The following is a 23,825-nucleotide window of genomic DNA, read 5'->3' as shown; positions in this document are numbered from 1 at the left end:
GGCACCCATCACCCACCCACTCTGCTTGGTCAGAGGAGGAGATCTAGGGAAGACTAGGGGTGCTTGAGGAAGACTCTTTGACAATGCTCCTCCTCCGAGAGAGGTTTGGAGGATGGCAACAAAGGAGAGAGCCTTCTTGGTGGTGGCTTCCCAATTATGGAATGCGAATGCTCTCTTCAGTGAGCATCATCTGGTGCCAACATTGTCTTTCTAGTACTAGGTTAAGACTTCCCTCTACTCCCAGGCATTTGACAGCATACAATGAGATTTTTAATGGGTCCTGGGATTTTTATTGTTCATTGTGCAAAATTATTTTATATTTGTGTTGGTCCGTGGTATATTATGTTATTATATTGTATTTTTAGGGGTTTAAACTTTCTAAACAACCCAGAGAGCTTTTGCTCCTTGGTGGTATAGAAATGGAATGAGAGAATGAAATGAACAGATCTCTAGGAATGCTGATAGAAACTTCGCTGATCGACTAAATGTGCAGATTGGAATTTAGTTATCCAGCCACTTCTTCAGCTCCCAAATGATCTGCTGTGACTTTTGACTCAAATACCATGTTGATGTGCATTGTGAAAAGAAAATTTGTTTAGAAAAGCATAATCTGAATGCAAATTTCCATGTGGTTCTTTTTTTTAAAAAAAAATCACTAATGCAGAAATGGGGCAAAAAGGAATTATGGATACCACATGCAAAAGGGGTTTGGACCAGAAACTGGCTGATTTGGAGACTTGCCAGCTGCATTGATGATATCATTGTAAAATGAATTAGCTTCATTAGTCTGACAGTCTGTAATTGTGTTTGTGTGGGATAATTACCACTCTGTTTCAGCTCTGGCATTGATTACACCGTCTTCTCTACCAGGTCCCTAGAAGTTAAATCTCTGAGGGTGTGTGTGTATTTGTGTGATAGGGATGGGAGAGACATTCATTGCGTTGAGCTTTTAATGTGAATCTAGCAAAATTGCACCTTCTGAACCAATATGTGATCCAAGACAGAGTTGCATCCCAAAATCTGAACATTTTTTGAGCTTGACAATGCAGCTTACTGCAGGGGTAGGAGGGATGTGCATTTCCTAGAGGGGAAATGTGTACGTTAGTGAAAAGTGTGAACAAAATGCTTTTTTAAAAAAACCGGGGGGAAAACCCCCAAACACTGTACAAAATGGTACGTGGGGAAAATGTGCAGAAAAATCTGTATATCTGAGAAAACCTGAATTAAAAAACCCCTCACAACAACAACACAAAAAACCTTATGCAGAAACATGACAGAAGGAGCTTAGTTCTGAAAGCCTGACAACCATGTTCAAGTCATGAACAAAGTTTGCAGTTCTGTCCATACTCTGCGTGTGTGTGTGTGTGTGAGAGAGAGAGAGAGGGAGGGAGGGAGGGAGGGAGGCTTTCATACTCATGCATTTAAATAAATGAGCACAAATGCTCATTTCCTTTGTTGCTTTCCTCTCCCAGGTCACCTCACCATAACTGTACAACCTAATAATAAATATGTTCATGTTGTGCTAAAAGTACAAGCAGATTCATTGTGCAGGAAATGGTTATTATCAATTAGCCAGCACACGTTCATTTCAGAGGCCAAGTCAAGGCAAGCTATTATCACTTTAATGAATAGAACAGAAAGAGAAGAACCTTCAGCCAAGCCACCATTTTGCACAAAATGGCGGTTTAGCAATTTCCGTAAATTGTCATTTTGCACAAATGGTATTTACACAAAATTATAGGTGTAAACGATCTAATTAGACCATTTACACCTGCAAGTTGGAATAGATAGCCTATTTAGAGGTGCCATTTGGACAAAATGGCAATTGATGGAAATCACTGAGCCATCATTTTGCGCAAGATGGCATCTCAGAGCAGCGGGGACTGTCGTGTTTCCGTGACTCGGCATGCACAGGAGCAGGGGCATGGACTGAGGTCTGAGGGGCCAAGTGAATTGATGTTTCCTGGACTCTACCACACCCTGGAAATCCATGACATCCCTACCTGAACATGAATATCAACGGGAAACCATCTTCTCTAAAAATGTCTGCAAATTCCTGAAGTTGCATTCACATGCTCAAAATGTATACCTTAAAAATGTACAACTTTAAAAGTGCAGGACTTAAAGCACACTTTTTCTTTTCTTTTTTAAAATGCATTTTCACACTTTAATGGGGGAAAGTGCTGGGGATATTGTGGGTGCTCAACTGAGTCCGGGAGTCCAACAGACTCCCTTGTGTCCACCCACTGGACACAGCTGGGCACTGTGGCATGTTCAGGGACTGGTGCTCTGAGAACCCACAAGGCCATCCACCCTCATCTAGAGCCTCCATTGCGCACCACATTGAAGGCTCTGGAAATAATGGCTGCCGGAGCCATTGCCGCCATGTGCCTCAGATGCTGGTCCTTTCCTCAAGTCAGACCCAGGTGAGTTCTCCCTCTGCTAGAAAGTGTACACTTTTAGTAATGCAACTTTGCATTCCTTTTGGCGCCTCCTGAAAATGTCATTGTTCCAGGAAGCCTTTCCTTAACGACCAGCCACGGTTCACAGTTCACCTTCCATTTTGCTTTTAAAAATGGATTTTAAAGCGTTTTATTCTGTTTTTATTGTATTTCATCTTGTACACCGCTCCGAAATTTTTGAATGGGGAGCAGTATATAAATATTGTGAATAAATAAATAAATAAATAAATAAATAAATGCACACTAGGAACTGGAGTTCTAGAAAAGTCTGCAGGGAAAGAGGGTTAGTGATGTCTAACGAGGGCCAGCTCATGACAGTGAAGGACAAGAAGACCGCCCTCTCCCACCCCATGTTAAAAAAGCCAACCAGATTGGCAACTGAACCTCCCTTCCTGAGGAAGCAGTCTCACATAGGGGCATCGGTCAGGCCAGGTGGCAGACACCGCTCTGTTGCCCAACTTCTTGCCACCCCCCAGCAACTCACACCTGAGGGAGCTGCCTCGCTCTAAATAATACCTTGACCTGCTCTGTAGAGAATTCTCAGATTCCTCACTAGTGTATTATTCCCAGGAAGCTTATGAAACATATAAAACAGGTTTTATTTATTTTTGAAAGCAGGAAAGGAATATTGCTTTACGAAACAGAAGTATCAGATATCATGAAAGGAAACGAGGAAAGGTTTGTTATAAGAAATCACAGCTGAAACCTTACATGTAGGCATATCTGTTTATTGAAAAAGTATTCCCAGTTCTAAATGCTGTGTGTGAGAGCGAGGCCACAGCTAGTCCTAAGGTTTATCCTGGGATCATCCTGGGTTCGCCCCTGCCTGAGCACTGGATCCCCTGTGTGTCACCTAGATGAACAGGTTTGACCCCTGGATGATCCAGGGATAAACCTTAGGTCTAGCTATGGCCTGAGTGAGTGATGTAAGTGGCCATTTCTTGCCCTTTGCATGTCTTAGTTTGATTCTCTACAAAGCCCATTATTTAATTATATTTTTATATTTAAATATTTTACCACAAACAATATAAAAATCAAGAGACATAAGGGTGAATATTTATAATTCACATGAACCTTTGTACAAAGGTTGGTTAAATACTAAAGAAATTAACAGTGCAAGCCTATACATGTCTACTGAGAGTAGACATTGAATTCATTGAGACTTAATCCTAGGTAAATGTGCATAGGTTTGCAGCCTAAAAGTTCACAATTCAGGACATTCAGTAGACCTCTCCATATCTATATCTATGATGGATCGATGGCTTTTCTGGTGGTTGAATATTTTAGGATTCCCTGTTCCCACAATTAATTTAAAATGGTGCCATTTTGTGAAGAAGAAGAAGAAAAAGCACAATGTAGGTTTTGTGGTGAGATTTCTCTTCAGTCCTGTGGCCCAGATCTGAGCCTTCTCACACTGTTGTGCTCATGTCACTCTCAAGCCTTCTGGTCTGCATATCTATGGCACTGACGTCCTGCTTGCAGGCTTCTCACGGGCATCTGGTGGGCCACTAAGGGGACAAAATACTGGTCTAGAAAAATCAGCCATCCCTAACCTGATGCCCTTCAGATGTGCTGGATTACAACTCCCAGCATCCCCAGCAAGTGTGGCTGGCTGGGGATGCTGGGAATTGTAGACCCTGTAGTCAAGTGGCTCTCCTTATGTTCTCATCTCTTGAGCTGTGTGAGCATTTTGCTTCCTTCTGCTGTCATTCACCTGCTGCTTCCTTTGCTCTCTAAGCTCCTGGCTGTCTAATTAAACCTCCTCCCTGAATCTCCTGATTGCATAGCAAGCCTGGGCTGTAATCCTCATGGTGCTGCCTAAGCCGGTTAACTGTACGCTGTAGTGAAAGTGCCAGATCTTGTCCCAAAGATGGGAGCTACACCAACTGTGGAGGAACTTTGTATGCTCAGCTCCCTGCTTCTGGGATGAGTTCATGCCCACCAACTGCCCCTCTTCTCTTGTCTTTTGCTAATGCTTTGTTAAAACATTGTTAGTGTGAGTTGCTAGCATCATTCTCCAAGGTTTAACTTCCTCTCTGGGGTGTTGAGGCTCTGAGCGGGTGGGTCGCCTCTTGTCTCTAATGCACATGTCTGTAGCCAAATGACATTTAGGAGCACTAAGGCACCATCCAAATAATGGTGCTGACAGGCTTGATGGGGCCCTGGACAAGGTGCCCATTAGAGGCCCCACTAGGGATGTACAGACTTTGTAAAAACCTTTTCTGTCTGCGTTTTGTGGATTGTCAGGTGCCTTTCATTCCACCGTCCGCTGATAGAAGAAATTTGATTTTTTTTTCAATTTCCCAAATTTGCCCAAATTCACATTTGCGCAAATTCAGACTTCCGAAAATGCACAAACCCCCCAATGCGCAAACCTCCCCAAAATGTGCAAATCTGCCCAAAAGGCACAGTTTCATGCTATGTGGAAAATGAGAATTTTTGACAGTATTATTATTATTATTATTATTATTATTATTATTATATGTATTTTTCTACAACTAAATTTGCATAACATTTCAGAAAGTTTTAAAAACAAACAAACAAAAAACCAGTCCTCCAGTCCATGGAATCTGTGCGATTCAGCAAAAGTCAGTCTGCTGCAGAATCCAAACTCATTTTGTTCCATCGCAGAATTCTATGCAACCCCACCGTCATCTGGTCACACCTCTTTCCCATTACCCCAAAGGGAAAAGTATGAGTCCGTCCGTCCCTCCCTCCCCCTTTCTTTCTTTCTTTCTTTCTTTCTTTCTTTCTTTCTTGGAATAGGGAAAGAATAAGGGACCCATTTCTTCCCTTCCCACCCTTACTTACAGCCACCATTTGTGTAAAAAGCCCCTTTTGTGTAAAAAGAACGAGCCATCATTTTGTCCAAAATGGTGGCTTGGGGAGGGAGTGGGCAGCCGTTTGCCTGCTGACTGGGCACCCATAGACCATGCAGCAGCCCATGCACATATATCGTTTGATCTACTTCCTGGTTCCCACTGGTCTGCTAATGTTACAAGTGATCAAATGTGCCAGCGTTTTTAGGTAAATCAACAGGATGTTAAATCCTTCTGCTTTAAAAACAAAGGCTCCTTTGTCCTGTGTTGATAACAGCTCTCTCTCTCTCTCTCTCTCTCTCCTTCCCTCCCCGTATATAACAAGCTCTATAGAAATTCACAATAAAAGCTCTTGCAATGTGCCACCTTTTCAGAGTTTAAGCTCAAATCTATCCAAAGGTGGGCATTTTGACCATGCTGAATCTTTCCCTCCCATCTCTACAACAACTGAAATATATCTGAAGTTGACGTTGACGTTCCCCCGCCCATCCCCTGGGGCCCTTCTCCAGATTATGAAAAGTAAAAATAAAGACAGATGCTCTAACAAGCCAGTGTTGTAATGCTCTGAATACTTAAACTATCTTTTGCCAGGGAATCAATTCAAAAAAACAATAAATTTCAGATTCTGCCAAGCTCCACCTGTAAAACTATAGAGACCAATCTGGCTTCATGCCGTCTGTTTCCTGCTGGCTAGGGATATCCATTGCTGGGAAATCCAGCCCTTTTGGAGCCGATGGATTCCTGCGGCGCCTCCCTACTCCGCTGAAATCAGCTTTGGCGGGGGAGTTGTGTAAAAAGCCATTTGTGCAAATTACAGCTGTTATTTGCAGGTCCATTTGAAAGTGAGCTGAAATCTGGCAGGAGGGCAAACTGAGGCCACAGCTAGACCTAAGGTTTATCCTGGGATCATCCAGGGTTCGCCCCTGCCTGAGCACTGGATCCCCTGTGTGTCACCTAGATGAACAGGTTTGACCCCTGGATGATCCAGGGATAAACCTTAGGTCTAGCTATGGCCTGACTAAAGTTTGGTGAATTTCACAAACACACACACATCCTGATGTATTCCTCCGATATCTATTATTATTATTATTATTATTTATTTATTTATTTATTTATTTATATAGCACCATCAATGTACATGGTGCTGTACAGAGTAAAACAGTAAATAGCAAGACCCTGCCGCATAGGCTTACAATCTAATAAAATCATAATAAAACAATAAGGGGGGGAAGAGAAAGCAAACAGGTACAGGGTAGGGTAAGCAGGCACAGGGTAGGGTAAAACTAACAGTAGAAAGTAACAGTAGAAGTCTGCACAACATCAAGTTTTAAAAGCTTTAGGAAAAAGAAAAGTTTTTAGGGCCTCATCTACGCCAAGCAGGATGTTGCACTATGAAAGCGGTATATAAAAGGCAGGAGCCACACCAAGCAGGATATAGCGGTATGAAAGCGGTCTATGGTCTGTGTCAGTGGGCCCCAACAGTTGTCAGTGCATTTCAATACCACTATTAAGCAGTAGTGTGGCTCCTGCCTGTTATATACCGCTTTCATAGTGCAATATCCTGCTTGGTGTAGATGAGGCCTGGCTGTCAAATTCTGCACCGGATTCCCTTGTCTTGACTCTGCCTCATCCAGGGCAGGATTCTGGGACAGCAGTCTAAAGTCTTTCTGAACAAAATGAACAGGATTGCCTCCAAATGCAGCAGGGCTGGCTTACCACGTTTTGAAGGAAGAGAATGGCACTCCACTGCAACACCCACTCAGCCACCCACCATGGCAGGACCAATAAATCTAGAGTCTAAAATTACCTAGCTACATCCAGAGAGGAGAGGCAACATTGGCACCTCTGTATGTCTTTCCGTCATTATGGGAGAACCTCAGTCAGGTCTTACAAGATATGTGATAGGGGGTCGGTTCTTGTGGCTCCCCGTTCTGGGAGATATGGTCTGCCAAATGGTTTGGGCTCAGGAGTGTGGATGGCGTTATTATTTCTTTAAATCTGTGTCTCATCTATCCCAGTTTCGCGTAACCTTGGATGCAAATCTCTTCCTTGGTTGCCACAGAAACGAGGATGTAAGAGAGCAAGCACCAGAGAAGGGAAGGGGAGGGAGGAATCGGTCAGCATCTTAAAGAGATTAGAACATTGATGGTTTCCTGTTCAAAAATCCTGCATCAGGAGGAACTCCAAGGGAAGGCAAGGGAGAGGAGGGCTTGCAGTGAAGTCTTTCATGTCCTGTTTGAATGGGCAAGCAGGGACTAAGAATATGAAGGCCTCTTTCCAGTGCCCAAACAAGTAGAGTTGCACAAATGATTGTCACGTTTCAGGGAAAGGCTGTCTTTTAGGGTGACCATATGAAAAGGAGGACAGGGCTCCTGTATCTTTAACAGTTATATTGAAAAGGGAATTTCAGCAGGTGTCATTTGTATATATGGAGAACCTGGGGAAATTTCCTCTTCATCACAGCAGTTAAAGTAGCAGGTGCCCTGCCCTCTTTTAAATCTGGTCACAGTATAGCTGCAGTATAGCTCCTGCAGCTTTAACTGTTGTGATGAAAAGAAAATTTCACCAGGTTCCCCATATATACAAATGACACCTGCTGAAATTCCCTTTTCTATGCAACTGTTAAAGTTACAGGAGCCCTGTCCTCCTTTTCATATGGTCACCCTACTGTCTTTACGATTGTCAGGTTTCTGGGTTTGACCTGAAGTTTCGTTGTTTTAGCTGCCTTCTCAGGGTCTCCTGGAGAAGACCTTGGGATGAGGGGCCAAAAGCTAGGGCTGTGCACGGAATCCCCGATTTGCTTCAGAGGCTGATTTGGAGCTTCCAAAACAGTTATGATCCGACTCGGGGGAACTTCAGGCCTGTGATGGCCTGCTTCGGATCCAGATCAGAAAGTGGATCAGCCATTGTGGGTTCCCGGGTGTGGGGCCAACCAGGAATCCATCAGTCCCCCACCCCAAAACCTGGGGCCACTGCCCTCACCTGCCTGCGGGACTTACCTGAGCTGTCTGGCAGCTTCCAATTCTCAATGAGAACTGCCATTTTAAATGAACATGGCTGCTCTTTTGTTTCCTAGCTCTAAGCTCTCAAACGATGATGGCCGTAAAGAGCCATTTCCGGGTGGCTGCCGACGGCTCAATTAAGTCCCGTGGGTGGGGGCAGCAGCTCACTATTGTCCCAAATCCATTCTAGTCCTGATCTAGCCTGCCTTGGTTCAGATTCAAGGTTCGGGCTCATAGCATGCACAGCCCTACTAAAAACCAGGCTACTGTAATTTTAGCTTGAGTGGTTTTGTTATTAGCTGTGCTCCATGGTCACCAAGCTCCACCTCTGAGCCATGAGGCACAGCCAGGTACGACCCCGGAACAATTGGGTGGCATTCCCCTGCCATGGAGGGGCCATAGCTCTGCTACCATTGCCATCCATGAATAACCATAATATCCTTAAAGGTGACTATCACCTGCAGGAGAGGGATGTTTTTGTGATTTTAAACTTTTGTATATTGTTTTAAAGTGTTTTTATCCTATGTAAACCGCCCAGAGAACCTTGGCTATGGGGTGGTATATAAATGTAAATAATAATAATAATAATAATAATAATAATAATAATAATAATAATAATAGAAATTCAATTCATATATTTTATAGCTGCCTTTCTGGTCCAAGTCCACCCATTGCAGTTGATTCAGGGTGACTGTGCAATCTAGATTTTATGCATATTATGCTCACATGTGGCTTGTCTGATCCACTTTATACCTTGCAGACGTCTATATGTATGCAGCCTGGCAACTGCAGCTCACATGACCTCAGTTGCCAGGCTGCATACATATAGACGTCTGCAAGGTATAAAGTGGATCAGACAAGCCACATGTGAGCATAATATGTGTAACTCATGTTATCACGCCCGCTCCTCCAGGTTATTCTTTTTTTAACTGGGAAGTATCAGGGGTGGGTCCAAATGATCAAGAAGCACATGGCAGCCACTTGAGTTATCAAGGAAGTGGAATGCTGAAAATTCTGCCTTATCTACATGATTGGAGGATACAGACTTTGCTTGCCTCCTAAGGGATGGGATGTGCTCCATCACTGAAGTGAATTGGTTGAAGAGCCCTTTATGTCCTCTCATTGGATGATGGTGATTATTTCAGGCTGATCTTTATGGATACGTTTGGAGTAAATAAAAATCAAGAATCATGTTCAGATGTATTTATTTCAAGGTATTTGTAAGCCACTTTTGGGGGGCACTCTCTCACACAAAGTGATGTATAAGAAAAGAGCAAGGAACAATATTACAGACATAATAAACAGGATTGGATTGGCGTACAGTTAATGATCAAAAGTTGCTCTGAAGAATGCAGGCTATTGATGGATCCAGTCAAAGGCAGCGGCAGAGAGAAAAAGTTTTCAAGTCTTGCTTCAGTGAGTGTATTGAAGGAGTGAGGCATAATTCAGGTGTGAGGGGTTTCCAGAGTTAAGGAGCCACTACTGAAAAGGCCCTGTGCCCACAAACCTAAGTAATCTTAACAGCTGGCACAAGATAAAGAACCCTGAAACAGACCTTAGTGTACAGGCAGTATTGTATGGGTTCAGGTGAACCTTTAGATAATCTGGTTCTAATCCATTCTGGGATTTAAAAGTTAAGACCAGAACTTTGATTTGGGCCTGGAAATTTCCTAGCACAAAATTGGTGTTTAGTACAGATTTTATGGCCTGAAGCAGCAGCAATTTCTAGACTGCCTTCCAAGGTAGGGTGACCATATTTTGGAAACCAAAAAGGAGGACAACATGGTCGCCCCCAAGGGGCCGTGTCCAGTACCAAGGGGGCGTGCGCACCTGAACATAGCCTTGGTCACATGTCTGATTTTACAGCACACATTTAAGACAAATCTGTTCTACATAACATCCTAATGTTAAAATCACTGAAATAAGGAACAAGTGAGAGATTCAGTGTATCTGAAATTAACTTCACTCACTCCTACTTTTGTAGCTTTTGCTGTACTTTGAAGCTTTTGCTATACTCTGTGTGTTACATTCTCCCCTTCCCTCAAATATCTTTTCTGACTGTATCTTCTTCACTCATTGCAAGCTGCTGTTGTTGTTAACAGGGTTTGCTACTGGCCCCTGATCTGTTTCAAATTTGGTGTGGCTAAAGCTCTACCTAAATCCTATCATGGTACAAAGTTTCATCTCTTTATCTTTAAAAATGACGATTTTAAAAATAATAATTTTAAAACCTCAATTTTTAAAAAAATCAATGGATGAACAGATCTGTTTCAAATTTGGTATGACTAAAGCCCTTCCTAAGAGCTACCATTGTGCCAAGTTTCATGTCTTTATCTTAAAAAATGATGGAGTTATAAGTATTTTTGTTAATTCCCATTAGAGATGCTCTTTGAAAAAAATCCGGATTTCCCCTCCACCACCCGGATTTGCCATCAAAAACCTGGACAAATCCGGGCAAATCCGGTCATATGGTCACCCTATTCCAAGGCAGCTTCATGTAAAATGTATGGCAGTAGTCTAGGTGGGAGGTAACTAGAATATGGGTATCCTGAGATGATCAGTGAAACTACTAAACAATCAGTGGTTGGGGAAAGGGGCGTGGCCACCTGGGGAAACCTGAATGGCCAGATTACGACCATAGGTAAGCTGGATTTGACCCACATGCTTGAGGTTCAACACCTCTGGTGTCCAGGCTATTTACGCATGTTCTGATCAATGTGTGGAGATAGGGGGTGAGATGAGAAAGAACAGGCCTGACTCTCCCTTCCCACTTAATACATTTCTAGGACTGGGCAAAAACAACCTCTTGAAATTCTCTACCCTGTTTGAAGACAGAGAAATTCATGGTAATGGGTGGGGAGTGTAATTTTGCTGAAAAAATATTCTTGGGTGGGAAATATTCTAAGAGTTCCAAAAAGAACATTGTGTGATAATTACTCAGATTTTTTTTTTCTGCTGAGGAAGTTTGACTTGATTAATATGGAATGAAGCAATCTTGTTAGCTCTCTGGCTATTGGGCGAAGGAAGCAACAGGCTAAGAGGAGCAGAGGCTACGGCCATTGCATTCTTCGACAATGAAAAAAATGACGTTGGTTTGGATCCACAGTTCTACCTGAATTTCTCTACTCTTATTTGTACGGAGAAAAATGTGAGGGTGGATTTTTCAAACACCCCTCCCCCATGTTTTTCAACAGTTCTGGGGAAACCAGAGAAAGAAAATTAGGGATTTCTCAGCAAAATCTTTTCTTAGAAATTATGGTTCAACAGCTCTAGCCAGAATAGGTTTGATGATGATGATGGTGATGATTGCATTTATATCACACCTTTTTTCCTCCAAGGAACCCAAGGCGACATACATAATCCTCCTCCTCTCCATTTTATCCTCCCAACAACAACCCTGTGAGGTAGGTTGGGCTGAGAGTCTGTGACCGGCCTAAAGTCACCCAGTGGGTTTCCATGGCTGAGTGGGGACTAGAACCTGGATCTCCCGACTCCCAGTCCAACACTCTAGCCACTACACCACACTGGCTCTCAATATGCTGATAATGTAGTATCCCTTAACAAAAAGGTGGGTAGAAAGTAGGTATCTAGATATTTTTTAGGGGTGTGCATTGAGCCCCCCAACCCGCTTTTGTCTGCCTCGGCCTGACTCAGACCAATTCCGACCCACTTCTGATCTGGATCCGAATCTGGATTCGGACGCCTGAATCATTTGGGTTTGCATTTTCTCAGGCACAAGGCTGACCGTACTGACTGGTGCTCCCCCACCTACCTGCTGAGCTGCTGCCCCTGCTTGCCAAACCAGATGAGTGGCCTGGACTTACCAGACCCTCTGCTCTTGCCTAGCAGCCTCCCAACCTCTATGCAACCTGCCATTTTTACAGAAGATGGTGGCCATTTCCTTTAGGCCTCTAATGCTGCAGAAATGGCCCTTTATGGTCACCATTGTGCATAACACTAGATCTACAAAAATACAGAGGCCTCATCTTCCATAAAATGTAGGCTCATATGGAGGCGCTGGATGTGAACAGATAGGTCTGGCAGGGGGCATGTGTACACCATGCCTTATCCTGGGGATCGCCCTGGGATCATCCCTGTGCATCCACATGATGCACAGGGGATCTCGGGGGCAGGGTGGGATGATCCCTGCATTTCCCCGGGATAGCCGGGATGGCTTTTAGCCTGATTTTTCCCACTGTCTTGGGATCATCCTGAGTCTGTGGGAGATGTGGGCAGCTGTCCCGGTTTCTTCCTAGCTCCTCACGAGTAAACACGAGGAGCCAGGAACTGGGCATGGTGCACAAAGCTCTTCAGGCGCTCCGTGCCCATCAGGGGTGGGGGGGTGGGGAGTTGGGAGAAGGATTTCCCCCCCTGTTTTTGGCAGAGGAGCGCCCATGGGCTCCTCTCCTGTGTTTTTTTTTTAAAAAAATGGCGGCCGCGCCATTTTTCCAGGACATCCTGCAGCCGCCTGGACACCCAGGGAGGATCATGGAAGCCGGTAAGTCTGCAATCCTACTCCTACACCCTTGTGGTGTAGACATACCCGGGGTTTGTGAATTGTCCAAATAAGTCCAAAGCAATTCAGACCTGCTTCAACCTGCTTCGGGACACCTCTGACCAATCCGGACACATTTTCGATCCAGACCGATCTGATCCGAATTGCCCCAACTCAGTCCGGAATTCAGATCTGGATCTGAAGCAGTGCACAGATTGAGTACATTGGATTTCACCTCCCAGTGTTCCTGATCATTGACTGTGCTGGCAGGAGCTTCTGAGACTTGAAGTCCCAAACATCTGGAGACCCTACTGTATTTTCTGCCCATCCCTGCCTTAACTCAGAACTGCAAATGGCTTTTAGTTCCTAAGTACTGGCAGCAATCTTTTAAAGAGACAGCATTAAAGTTCTGAGTCCCAGGCCAAATTAATAACACTGCAGTTTCTTGCCATCTTGCTTGCAAGGTTTTGTGGTTGTAGCCTAAAAGCCAGGAATGTTTTATTATTAATAATTACATAAATAGAATCAAATTTCTAGCCTGGGGATATTCCAGTTTTGGTTCCACATTGGAACCATCTACATAGTCGAGGTGGTAAAAGTCTGCTTTCAATATCTTGTGTTTGTGAAATTGGAAAGGGGTGGGGAAAGGCAGCAAAACATGTTTATTTCCTGTGAGTAGAGAACTAAGGGGTGGTAGCTAGTCCATATTAAGTGATCTGCCACCTTCACTTGTTGCCATCATGGAGTTCAGTAAATATCTGTTAGACAATACAAGAGAATTCACAAGTGGAACCCTCTTGACGTTCTGATTCTCACTTACCTTCCCCCACTGACCCACCTCATGCCCCAGAGATTGCAATGTATCTTTTGTTCTTCACTGGCTAACGTTTTTGGGAAGTAGGCTTGGGCTGTTGCTAGACGAGGATTTAGCCCGGTGCGAGGCCCGGGCTCCCTGCTGTGCGTGCAGATGACGCACAGGGGATCCCGGGATCAGGCCGGGCTAAATCCTCTCTTGACCCGGGATAACCGGATCTGCTTGTGGCCTGTTTTTTCCGCAGCTCTGGGCTGAGCCTGGGGCTGCGGAAGGTCTAGCTACTTCTATGGCTTTTCCCGGCTGCTCGCTTACTCGCAAGTAGCCGGGAGAAGCCGCGCACTGAGCACAGCACTCCATAGGAGTGCTGTGCCCATTGGGCCAGGGGGGGGAAAATCACGGGGGGGGGGAAGATGGGGGCCGCGGGGGAAAGAGCGGACCCGGCAGGAGAGATGGGGGGGAAGAGCGGAGCCAGGGTGGGGAGATCACGGATGGGGGTGGTAGAGGGGGCATTGGACATGGCGAGCGGGTGATCGGGTAGGCATGGCAAGTGGGCAGGGGGGCATCAGACATGGTGGATGGGGGGAAGAAGAACGGGGCCAGGGCAAGGAGATCGGGGACGGGTGAGCAAGCGGGGGGTGGACATGGCGAGCGGGGGGAGGACGGGCGAGCGAGCAGGCAGGGGGGGCATCAGACTTTGTGGGGGAAATCGGGGGCAGGGGTAGCGGGGAACCCTTTAAAAAAAAAAAGCCTTACCTTTCCGTTGGTACGTTCCTGCGCACATGGCCCCTTTAATTAAAAAAAATGGCCGATGTGACGGGGCTTTCCCTTACCCCGTCGTGTGTTACGTCTAGCTAGGGTGACGGCCCGCGCTAGCTGCAGTGCGGCCTCGCCCCAACTCCCCATCGGATTATCAGGTAGGTCTAGCAAGGCCCTTGGTCTCAGCTGAGAAGGATGCAGAGAGAGACAGGAGAAGACTGTGAGCAGATCTCTGCCTTGCCTTGCCTTGGCTTCCATTGGCCCCATTCAGAAGACACCTTAAACCACAGCTTTAACCGCGGTGACTAAGGTAAAATGTCTTATTCGCTGTGGTTAAAGCCATGGTTTAAGGTGACTTCTGAACACGGCCTGGCTTTCTCGCTTAACCACCGTGGTTAAAGCCATGGTTTAAGGTGTCTTCTGAACGGGGCAGAGTAAAACCTGAGCCAAGAGCAATTTGATGGAGGCAGCGGAATCCGGAGATAGTTGCTACAGCAGCAGAAAAAGACGCCCTCAGCATCTTTTCAGAAGACCAGCACGAATGGCATCCTGTGTGATCTCTTCTTGGAAGAAAAATTCTTAGCCCCCTCAAAGGAATTAGAGCTTCATGGAGAAGGTTGGAAATATTTGCCCTGAAACAGGGGACCATGGTAAAGATGCTATTGCCCACTTCCCTGTTCTCCCAGATCACTGTTCTGTGTTCTAGATGTGTGCAATATTGAGCAATGTGAATTCTGTGGAAGCCATGTGGGATCCCGTTCATTGTCTACCTGGGGTGGAAGAAACAACAGCCAGTTTTGAGAGGGAGAGAGGGAGGGAGAGAAGGAGTTTAAGAGCTAGACCAATTCCAGTCAGGTGGCTGTATTAACAGCAAAAACAAAAAGGAGTTTTGTGACACTGTAAGGACAAATAGCTTTATTGTGACATAAATTGCTCCCTTGCCCATTGGAGGCGCACGTTATGCATCTGATGAAGTGGTCTCTAGTCTACAAAAGCTTATATCACACAATAAACATGTCTGTGTGAAGCTCAAATGTGTACAAGAGAAATGCAATGGCCATCCATCTCTCCGCTCTCCTTTGCCCAACCCTTTCTGCAAAGTATGGGATTTATTGATTTGATTTATACACCACGTTGCCGCCAAGAAAATAGAGCTCAAGGTGGCTAACCATAATAAGACTCAAATTTTTGAAATAAAAACGTGGTCAAAATAATCATAAAACACATACATTAAAAATGGAATGGGGGGAAGCAACAATAAAATAATAATAACAGCAGCCTACCCAACACGCCACCTTTCATGTCAATGAGCTGCTTGAATAAGAACATCTTTGCCTGATGATGGGAGGACAGCAGAGAGAGACAACTGAGCCTCCCTCAGCAGGGAATTCAGAAGCCTGGGAGCAGCCACCAAGAAGGCCCTCTCTTGCATCTTCACCAAGTATGCCCCTGGTGGTAGTGGTACTGAGAAGAGGACCTCCTATGAAGTTCTGAAAGCCCAGGCTGGCTCATATGGAAGAAGATGAACTTCCAAGAATGACATAGTGTAGGAGGCTACTATCATGCTACTATGACTGTTTGTGGGGTTGTATAAACTTGGCAAGCAATAGCAGCAGTCATCCATACACCATACATTGGAGTGAAAGGAGAGAAGTGTGACCTTGTTCACAGATATGCCATTTTGGACAGCGTTGCCCTGGCCAGTATGGCATATGAACATTGTCCAACCTGACTTCATTGAAATGTACAAGCTGACAAGTTACATGGAACTCTTTATCTAAAGTCTGCCCAAGGAAGCATTCTGTATAATCTGGAAGCTTGTGTGTACGCACTGAGAAATGTTTGATGAAAGATTCTAGTGTGCCTGTTTGGTTCATTTATCTGAAATGCAAGTCCACACATGCCAACTTTGCATTAATAGATCTTCCTGCTCTACTCTCTGGCCCAACAGCGTCAAGTATTTGTAGCCAAAATGGACAATAAGAGTGGAGTTTCTTACTTGATGTGTTCATGTGTGCGTATCTACAGTACATTGCCAATTTTCAGTTGGGCTGACCTACCCCAAGGCATCCCACCATATATACAGGACTGTGCCTGTTTCATACATTCAGTGCCTCTTTTCTCACTATGTGCCGCTTACTGGTGTGTACTAAATTTCTCATCAAATACTGGCATTATCAGCCGCCCATAGCTGTCGCAGGTGGCCCATTACTGTCTCGGTAACTAGGTTTGACAGCTCAGCTCCCTTTAAGTTATTAGGAGTCTGTGCGACTACAATAAAGATGTGGTAATTCATGGCCTGTAAAAGTGAAAAAAATGTGCTTTCTGTGCTTTAGTGAAATGTACCATTTGAAGCTGATTTTTCAAAATATGCCTTCCAGGTATCCTGGGAATGGCATTTGGTTTGTTCAGAACCATGATTCGGCTCCTTTGTTCTCTTAACGTATAACTAAATGTACCACTTTCCAATGTCAAATGTTGGAAGATACGGATTACAATTACAGATGTGCTTCACACCTCGGCCTTGCTGTACCAAGCAGGATACAGCAGTATGAAAGTGGTATGTAAGAGGCAGGGGCCACACTACTGCTTTATAGCGGTATTGAAGTGCACTGACAACTATTGGGGCCCATTGACACAGGCCATATACTGCTTCCATAGTGCTATATCCTGCTTGGTGTAGGTCTGGCTCTCCTCTCCTCCAACCCCCATGAAACCTTGTAATTTTGTGGGGACTGGGAATTCTCAGACGTTGCCTTTATTGTGATGAATTCTTCTGCCTTCCACACATGTGCACGGTCTTCTCAGAACCTTTCAGTTCCAGGGTTTCCTGGGAAAAGTCACAAGGGTTGAGCCCGTTGAAAAGAGGTTTAATCTTTGTCATGCAGTCCTAGAGCAGAGCTACATTAGGGTGATCCTATGAAAAGGAGGACAGGGCTCCTGTATCTTTAACAGTTGCATTGAAAAGGGAATTTCAGCAGGTGTCATTTGTGTATATATGGGGAACCTGGTGAAATTTCTTCTTTATCACAACAGTTAAAACTGCAGGTGCCCTGCCCTCTTTTAAATCTGGTCACTCTAGTATAGCTCCTGCAGCTTTAACTGTTGTGATGAAGAGGGAATTTCACCAGGTTCTCCATATATACGAACGATCTCTGATCTTTCCCCTCCCAACTCCTGGGGACAAATAGCCACTAAAAGAGGGACAAGATCAACAGAGGCAGGGCTGTCCAGAGACATTTTTCTACCTGAAGCGAAGGGCAGGATCGCCCCATCCCCACCCTAATTCCATCTACAGAAGCCAATCAGATTGTTAGTTGAAACACAGGATGCCTCTGCTGCTCCTGAGGACAGCAGGGTAGCTTAGGGGAGGCTTGTGGGACACAGACATCGCTGTCCTCCAACACCTTGCCCCTTCCCTCAGAATCTGCAGCCTGAGGCAGACTCCTCACTCTGCTTAAAAGTAGGGCCGGCCCTGAGTGGAGATACGCAACCGACACATCTCTGGGAGTACTTCAGAATTACCAATAGTTAATTCCTGGGTTGCATGTTGTTATTTTTGACATCATTTCTCTGGCATTTTCTGAAGGCTCCCTGCTGACCGTCTGAGAGCAAGATCTTGGTTATTCCCTGCATCGATGAATTTGTCAGCTGGGGACAAGGCAGATGTTTGTGGCTGTCTGCCATGGCCAATCCAGGCCTACAAATTCTGCTTGTTTGCTTGTGTTCTAGGTATGTGCATGGGCCAGGCACAGTTCTTGTCCCTGCCCCAACCTCAGCCCATTTAAGGGATGCAGATTGGAGGGGAAATAATAATTTGAGCTAGTTTATGCAAAAGAAGTAGTGTTGCATGCTTTTGTTGATTCATCTGGGAAACTGATCAAGAAAAGCTTTAATCGTTAGTTGAGATTTTTCCTCAATGAATTCTTGGCTCTGAAAATGAAGGATGCAGCACTGTGTAGGCGGCACAGATCTGCCGGCTTCCTCTAATAAATGACTCTTAATAAATGAGACATTCATCTTTCTTTGTCTTCTTCACTGACCCTTCCTTTAAAACTTTAATTGTGCATTTTATACTTGTTCTTTGATCATTGTCTAAATCATGGGTAGGCAATCTGTGTCCCTCCAGATGTTTTGGACTACATTTCCTATCAACCCCAGCCAGCATAGCTGATGGGAGTTGTAGTACACTACATATCAGATGTTTTGGCTTCCTAAAGATACCTTGTTTGCCAAAAGAATTGTTTTGCAAGGTTGGATGTCCCATGTTTGCCTTTGGTGGACCTCTCTGGGTTAGTGATAGGCTGGATCTTTGCTGATAAGTGGAAGAGAAATCACCAACAACATAAGCTATCCCTGACAACTTCACAGGCACATGGCATGGTTTTCTCTACCTTTTAGGCCAGTAACCCTGTATTAACCTTCCCCAACGCAGCTCTCTCCATATGCTTTGGATTGTGACTTCCGTCAACCATGACAATCGCTGGCTGGGATTGTTGGGAGTTGCTGTCCAAAATATCTGGAGGGATCCAGATTGGAGAAGGCTGATATAAACACATAGGATACCGGTGTTCCACTTTTGTGTTACATTTCCCTCTCCCCTCCTGCATCGTTTTCTTTTTTCTTTCCCGTCTTCTGTTTCTTCTTTGATACTGTTTGTTTTAAAAATAAATAAATGTCTTTCTATATTTTCCTTCTTTTTCTGGTAGCCTCCTGTCTCTTAATCCACTTCCTCATTTCCCCTATAGGATAGGTTGGAGGTGGGTAGGTTATGTGGGCCACATCCATTTTATTGCTGTTTCTAATTTTTAATGAGACAAATATAAGACTTCCCTAATGAAGGCTTCTCCTCCCTCAGCTACCACCACCAGCCATTCCAGCAAGCTGTACTGAGGGAGATCAGAGGGGGAAGCACAGCCATTCCATCAAATAATAATTTCCATCAAATAATCCGTAAAATAATTATTCTTCCTCTTTCTTCCCTCCTCATGCATTTGTTGCATCTTTTTAGATTGTAAGCCTGTGAGCAGGGACTGCCTTGTTGAACTCATTATATGTAAGATGCTCTGAGAGCCTTTTGGATTGAGAAATGACATAAAAATACTGTAAATAAATAAATAAATAGTGCTATTTCTTTCTCTATGCAGCCATGCAGCAGGTCTTGGACAACCTCAGTGACCTCCCCAACTCTATGGGAGCTGGAGATCTGGATCTCATCTTTCTCCGTGGCCTCATGGAGAGTCCAATAGTAAGATCATTGGCTAAGGTACAGTTCAATGGGGTAGCTGGGTAAAGGACAGTAGCTGAGCAGAACCTGCATCTTCAGTTCCATCTGATTCCGCTACATTGCTTATGCCTTCTTATTAACCTTGTCCCTAATGCACTCACCACGTAGATTAGCTGATAAACTACTCCACGCTCTCCTTCCTTCCTTCTGTCCTTCCTTCCTTCCTCTTTCCTGGAAGGAGTTGCTATATATTATCCCCACCTCCAGAGCTCTGCCTCTGCACGCACACACATGCATGCACGCATACAACGCATGCACGCACATACACTCGCATGCACACACAAACACACACACACACACACACTTCCATGCGTTTGGAGTAGCTCTTGCTGACATGGTCCTGTGTAATATTATGGGTGATACTTACTGCATCTTCCAGGACTTGGTTTTAGCAAAGGCCCACCAATTCTCAATGCCAGGTCTCAACAAAGTCATGACAAAAGAAGAGGCGTCTGCTGAGTGCCTTTTTTAAAGCAAAATAGTTGGAAGAGTTTTAATGGGGTGTCTGGTCCAAGATCCTTCCCAAAGCAGGACGTGTTATGCTTAAGGCATATGGGCCTCCATGGATTGAGATTCCATAGTCTCCACCACTGGCTGGCTCTATTAGCAAAGTGCTATTCTGCTTAGAACATTTCCCTTAATTTTTCACCTAAAATCTTCTGCCGTGTTATTTATGGCCATTGATCCTTGCCTTGCCTTGCCTTTATCTCCCCATAATCATAATGTCCAGGCATCCTCAATCTAATTTCAATACTAATTTCAATTTATCATTTGCCCTATAGCCAAAACTCTCAGGGTGACACAGGTTACATTTAGCAGCTAAGCGCTGGTGGTCTCTCTCCATAGCCTGGCTTCTCTCCAAAGGCACAGAATGCTTGTGGGTTGAGTTTCCTTGGATTGTGTTTCACCAACACAATGAGATTCAATATGTTGGTGAACATCCACATGTTGAGTTTTTCTATATGCCTGCTTTTATAAAGGGCTCAATTTCCATCAGAGTCCAACATATCAGAACTCCTGTTTCTGTATACAGAACCCAGGCCTGGGACACGCAAGCTACCTCTAAGCATGGGAAAGATGGCTTTCTCTTGCCCCAGAGTTGACCTAATAATCTGGGAAAATTCAAACTTCAAGTTGGAATTGGACAGGGAAGCATTTACTTTAAAATTCCACTGCTTTAGACATTGTGGATCTCTCTGGAAAGTTTTGATTTGAGCTGGCTCCAAATATGAAATGTCATGAGCTGAACTCTCTAACGCTGTCAGATACTAATTGCCACTGTTACTATATAGGGTGACCATATGAGGGTGTAGGGTGACCGTATGAAAAAGAGGACAGGGCTCCTGTATCTTTAACAGTTGCATAGAAAAGGGAATTTCAGCAGGTGTCATTTGTATATATGGAGAACCTGGTGAAATTCCCTCTTCATCCCAACAGTTAAAGCTGCAGGAGGTATACTAGAGTGACCAGATTTAAAAGAGGGCAGGGCACCTGCAGCTTTAACTGTTGTGATGAAAAGTTAATTTCATCAGGTTCCCCATATATACAAATGACACCTGCTGAAATTTCCTTTTCAATACAACTGTTAAAGATACAGGAGCCCTGTCCTCCTTTTCATATGGTCACCCTATTATTATGGCCAGTCCAAGATGGGGGGTGGTAGTTTCTGCCTGAGGCAAAGGACAAGCTGGCACTCCCACCAGTCATGGGGTAGCATCCTACAGCACACCTGAGGCTAAGGGGTGCAGGATAGGCCAAACAATTGACTTACGTTTAGGGGCACACACAACACTGACCTCAAACAGAGGAGAACAGACTCAAGAGAAACAGTTTCTCCAGCTTCTGCCGCCTGAGGCAGTCGACTCACTCCACTTAACGGTAGGCCAGCCCTGACCCATGGCATGCTCTCTCTGATATGGTGTTAAGATTATGATTTTTTAAAGCCATCGTTAATCAACTGATGATTTACCCCAGACGCTCTGCTATTATTGATTGATTGATTGATTGCATTTTTATACTGCCCCATCACCGAAGCTCTCTGGGCGGTTTAGAAAAATTAAAACCATGAAAAGCATTCAAAATATAAAACAAACGGTATAAAAGCATAATATAAAATAAAATAAAAAACACAACCAGGATAAAACCGAGCAGCAAAGCAGAAATTAATACAGATTTAAAATACAAATTTAAAACAGCAAAGTTAAAATTAAGTTGATAGACTGTTAAAATGCTGAGAAAATAAAAAGGTCTTCACCTGGCATCTAAAAGGTGTAGGTGCCAGGCGAACCTCTTTAGGGAGCTCATTCCACAGCCAGGGGGTGCCACAGCAGAGAAGGCCCTCCTCTGTAGTACCTGCTGCTCTCTGCTTGTTGTTTGAATTCCGTTTTTTGTTTGTTTATAGTGTTTATTGATTTGTCACTGTGGTTCACTCTCAGTGCCCCAACTGGAGGTGAAGAACAGGATATAAATGTATTATGTAGGTTTTGATGCATTTAAAAGGTTTATATACTTCTCTTCAGCAGAGTGGTTTGCAAAAACAGGATAATAATTATCTTTTTAATAGTTATCATTTTAATAGTTATACTAATTATTCCCAAATACTATCAAATATTGAGGCTGTTAACTGGGAGTAACCCAATGGGACTTAGTACAGAATTGCACGGTAAGCCTCATTGCATGCCAATCATCACTCACTGTCAAGTACAGTTTTTTGCATATATTTTCATATGCAACTTTCCCTAACATTAGGGATGTACAGATTTTGTTACGTCTGTTCTGTCTGTTTTTCGCAGATTGTCAGGCGTCTTTCATCCATTCGTTGATGGAATTGGATTTTTTTTTAGGGATGTGTGAGAATTTCATTTGACATTTGTGCAAATTCTCCCCAAAAGAGTTTTTAAAAAAGGAAAACAAAAAAATGGCCCACAAGTCCACAGAATCCACATCACTCAGAAAAAAGCTGGACTCCACATATCGGATTCATAAAAATCTTAATTCATATGAATTTGCATTTTTTTTTCTGATGAGGGACACACACACACATGCACACACACCAGATCCCAGCTCTGCAAAAGATCAGGGGTGGGCAGAAGACACATCCCCATATGTTTTGGACTTCAACTCCCATAAACCCCTGCCAGCATAGCCAATGGTCAGGAGTGGTGGGAGTTGAAATGCAAAAGACCTGGAGATCTACCTTCTGCCCACTCCTGGGTTGGGCACAATGCCTACAGGTGCTTACGAGCGCTCTCTACTCACCTGCTAACTTATGCATAGGGAGAAACCAAACCACACAATCCATAGTTAATTTCAAAGCGGGCTTCTGGCTCTCAAGCTTACCTGATGCTCCTGTCCCCTGAGATGGAAGCCATGGACCCTAACCTCAACTGCACTAAAGTTTGTGGGATTGAGTCAGTCGTGAGGAAAAAAACCACTCTGTGCATGTCCAGAGGCAACTGCATCACACACTAATGCACAGGTGCAAAAATGAACTTTCTTGGCTAATGCATGTTAGACGAGTCTTTTGGAGCCAAAGTTCACGTTGGCTGTGAAGTGCAGGGGTTGCAGAACCTCTTTCAGCTTGAGGGCCGAATTCCATTTCAGAGAAGATTTCAAGGGCCACATTCCAGTGGTGAGTGGAGCCAAAGGCAAAAGGGGGCAGGGCCAAAAATACAAACAATGCCAGCACATTGTTGCGTATTGACAGTCACTAAGCCTTGGGGGAGGCGTTTCAACCTTGTAGAACGTGGAAAAAACAAGCCAGGAAATTGCCTAACCATCGGTGGTTGGGAGAAAAGGGGTGGGGCCAGGAGAAGGGGCGGGGCCATCTAGGCAACTCCAGAGGACCATATTGGGATCCCAGGTGGCTGGATTTGGCTCTCATGTCCGAGATTCTGCATCCCTGGTGTAGCATGGAGCTGGGGGTTACCTTTTTATTTACTCTAGTGTGAATGCACACTGCCTTGCTTCAGATTGGAGTCACTGTGCACCTAGAGATGAGGATTAAACCTATCCCTGCCACTGTTTCCCCACAAAATCCCCCCTCCCTAGGAGGGGAGGTTTAAACAAAAGAAAAATGTCCCCATTGGCATAAATCGAGACTTTCCCCTTCTCTCTTTTAATCCATCCCCCTGTAGAAGAGGAGAATTTTAGGGGAAACCGTATATGTGTATTTGGGGGCGGGGGAGAGG

General features: G+C 44.5%; 1 protein-coding gene across 1 annotated transcript in view; it reads left to right on the top strand.

Moving 5' to 3' along the window:
• The window catches only part of MPP2 (MAGUK p55 scaffold protein 2), a 72,149-nt gene that overhangs the window by 15,249 nt on the left and 33,075 nt on the right, over positions 1 to 23,825 (top strand). The window contains exon 3 of the mRNA XM_063136461.1: positions 19,496 to 19,614. Within this exon, the coding sequence (XP_062992531.1) occupies positions 19,496 to 19,614 (119 nt within the window). The remainder of the gene's footprint in view (positions 1 to 19,495; positions 19,615 to 23,825) is intronic.

The sequence above is a fragment of the Elgaria multicarinata genome, chromosome 11 (genome assembly GCF_023053635.1).
Source record: "Elgaria multicarinata webbii isolate HBS135686 ecotype San Diego chromosome 11, rElgMul1.1.pri, whole genome shotgun sequence".
Taxonomy (NCBI): domain Eukaryota; kingdom Metazoa; phylum Chordata; class Lepidosauria; order Squamata; family Anguidae; genus Elgaria; species Elgaria multicarinata.
Note: the sequence above shows the minus strand (reverse complement) of the source record. Positions and strands in the feature narration are given on the sequence as shown.